The following is a 2586-nucleotide window of genomic DNA, read 5'->3' as shown; positions in this document are numbered from 1 at the left end:
GGCCCTTTTTCTCTATCGGGAAAGTCATTCGTTGTGGAACAAGGACGACGTGAAAATAACCAACGTCCCCCATCTCACTCTCCCTTACTCGTGCTACATCTTTGAGTCTCTCTGCTGTGTGTGTGTGTGTGTGTGTGTGTGTGTGTGTGTGTGTGTGTGTCCGTCCCTGACATGTTCCTCTACACCCAACGGATGTCGCGGTAGCGGTGGGTGCGCACTATACTCAATCACCATCATGTTTTTCGCCCGCTGATCTAGAGCGTCTTCTCTAAAAGGAACCTCTTCTAAATGAGGCATCATCGTTACGGCGGGTGACGTCGACTCACGTCAACATAGGCAGCACAATAAGTGAAGAAGTACACCGCCCGCCGCCCGCAATCGAGGGGCGCAAAGTGTGTACGCCCAGTGAGAAATTTTGTCGACGATATCGTTTCGACATCGGTTTTCACGTCGTAAGCGACAGAAAAGTGGGCCTGAAATCAACGGCTTTTCGACAGTCGACATCGAAACGACATCAAGACGACATCGTCTGTCGAAAAGCCGTCGATTTCAGGCCCACTTTTCTGTCGCTTACGACGTGAAAACCGATGTCGAAACGATATCGTCGGAAAATTTTCTCACTGGGTACGAAACCCTCTCCTTGGCTGGCTTGCTTACTACTACTGGTAGTACGTAGTACCTCAAGTTGTGTTGTTATTAAGTGGTATTAAGTGGTTCACCCCGAACTTTGCCACTTATTTGCCTCTTGGTTGCTTACAACCACTTAACTTCCACTTCAGGGGCTCTTCGCCACTTACTTTTTTCCCAGGGACTGTTCAGGAGGTTCTGGACCGACCGGGGTGTGACCGCCAGCCGCCTGCGCCAGCGCATGGAAAGTGCTTTCGCAACCATACTTGCCCTCTGCCTGCTGACTGGGCACCCGTCGCATCCTCACTCACTCACTGTACCGTGACTCCAGCTACAAGAGCAGCTACTGGGGCGCGACGCAACGTAATCCATTCCGTTGGGTTTATTGGATTATCACTGCAGCACACCTAGGCCCAATTCATCAACTGAACCATTCAATCTACCTGCTGACGCACCCCGTGTGCTCTACGGTACCATTGCGGTAAGTCTCGTCACACCCCGTCTTTCTTTATTGCTGTGTGGCGTTGCAGAGAGGTTATAATGGCAAACGTGCTGTGAAAATCACTTATCCCGAAAGAACATCAATAACCTCTTTTTGGTTTCGTCAGACATGGCCTTATCAACTACCAATGTGGATTTCTCAATCCCGATCCCGGCTCCCGGATCCAAATATCATCTGGATTCGCCCGACTCAAAATGGACATGGTCATTAGAAATACCGCAAATCTCTGGAAGTTCTTCGTCTTGGTTCTCAGCAGACTTGTTCCTAACTGTTCGTGACAAAACCTGTCCTGCATCAAAGAGGCTAGTTACATGGGGAGGCGCTATTGTAGCAGGCAAACTAATTGGTAAAGGAGAGCTTGAATTGTCCAAGCGATTTCTACAAACACCTTACAAACTTGCGAACCTACAATGGTATCATCACACCATGGGTATTAGATTCTCCGGTAAACTGGAAGTACTGTATGAGATGTCAGCGCCGATACCATCAGAAAAGCCAAACCTCATCGCAGCTGGTGGTACTCATGGTACTGCCTCTCTCTCGAAGAGTCTGGGTTCACTCCTGGACTCTGGCTTACTGTCTGATGTGAAGCTGTGTACTGAGGGGCAGGAGGTTCTAGCTCACCGCAGCATCCTGGCTGCCCGCAGTGAGTTTTTTAAAACAAAGTTCAAGCCTGAGTGGGATGGACACACTGTCGACGTTGATGTGGAACTCCCCGTCCTCAAGGAGATGCTCAGGTACTAAGACGGGTTTATTATGGTTTGTACAGTTGTACTGTTTGTTTTTTTCAATTCTTCTAACATAGTTTGCTCTCTTCTTTCCATCTTTGTCTTTCAGGTATATCTACACAGGAAGTCTTGGAGATAATGTTGACATGGTCAAGCTTCTCGTAGCTGCTGATATGTACTTGGTCTCTGACTTGTGCGATGAGGTATCAGAACGGCTTAAGCATTATTTGTCATCTAACATCAAGAGCGCTATATCAGTCTGCTGCGACTTGTTAAAAACTAGTGCGACTCTGAACTGCCCAACCCTCTGGAAAGTTGTACTTCGTTACCTGAAATTGCATCGTGATCAGGTATGATGTATAGTACTCCCTGGTACCCTTTTTCCAGCTTTATGTTGAGGGAAAGATATTGGTTTCCTGTCAACTTCACCCTAATTTTTGTTTGAATTTAATTCTTGCAGGTGCTGAAGTCTAGAGAGTGGATGGATTTCCAGACGACCAACCGCCAGACAGCAGGCGAAGCTATGCTTGACATGTACAACCTCCTTGACTAGTAATCTTTGAAAAGGATGAGTTAACTTAAACTACCACCTGTGTCAGAAGTTTATTTTTTTAATCTTTAGTTATCACTCTATTATCTTTGAAACGGATATATTACTTAAACTACCACCTAAGAGAAGTTATTTTTTTTTCTTTATTAATCAATATATTTGTCGAATTGACTGATTTT

General features: G+C 46.3%; 1 protein-coding gene across 1 annotated transcript; it reads left to right on the top strand.

The window, feature by feature from the left end:
- The first annotated feature begins 839 nt into the window (after positions 1 to 839).
- LOC113210544 (protein roadkill-like) lies at positions 840 to 2586 on the top strand. Its single transcript, XM_052269554.1, has 4 exons — positions 840 to 1108; positions 1236 to 1866; positions 1967 to 2207; positions 2318 to 2586. The coding sequence occupies exons 2-4, from the start codon at positions 1238 to 1240 to the stop codon at positions 2408 to 2410; spliced, it is 963 nt and encodes a 320-aa protein (XP_052125514.1). The 5' UTR covers positions 840 to 1108; positions 1236 to 1237; the 3' UTR covers positions 2411 to 2586.

Source organism: Frankliniella occidentalis, unplaced genomic scaffold, assembly GCF_000697945.3.
Source record: "Frankliniella occidentalis isolate FOCC.00 unplaced genomic scaffold, Focc_3.1 Scaffold95, whole genome shotgun sequence".
Lineage (NCBI taxonomy): Eukaryota > Metazoa > Arthropoda > Insecta > Thysanoptera > Thripidae > Frankliniella > Frankliniella occidentalis.
Note: the sequence above shows the minus strand (reverse complement) of the source record. Positions and strands in the feature narration are given on the sequence as shown.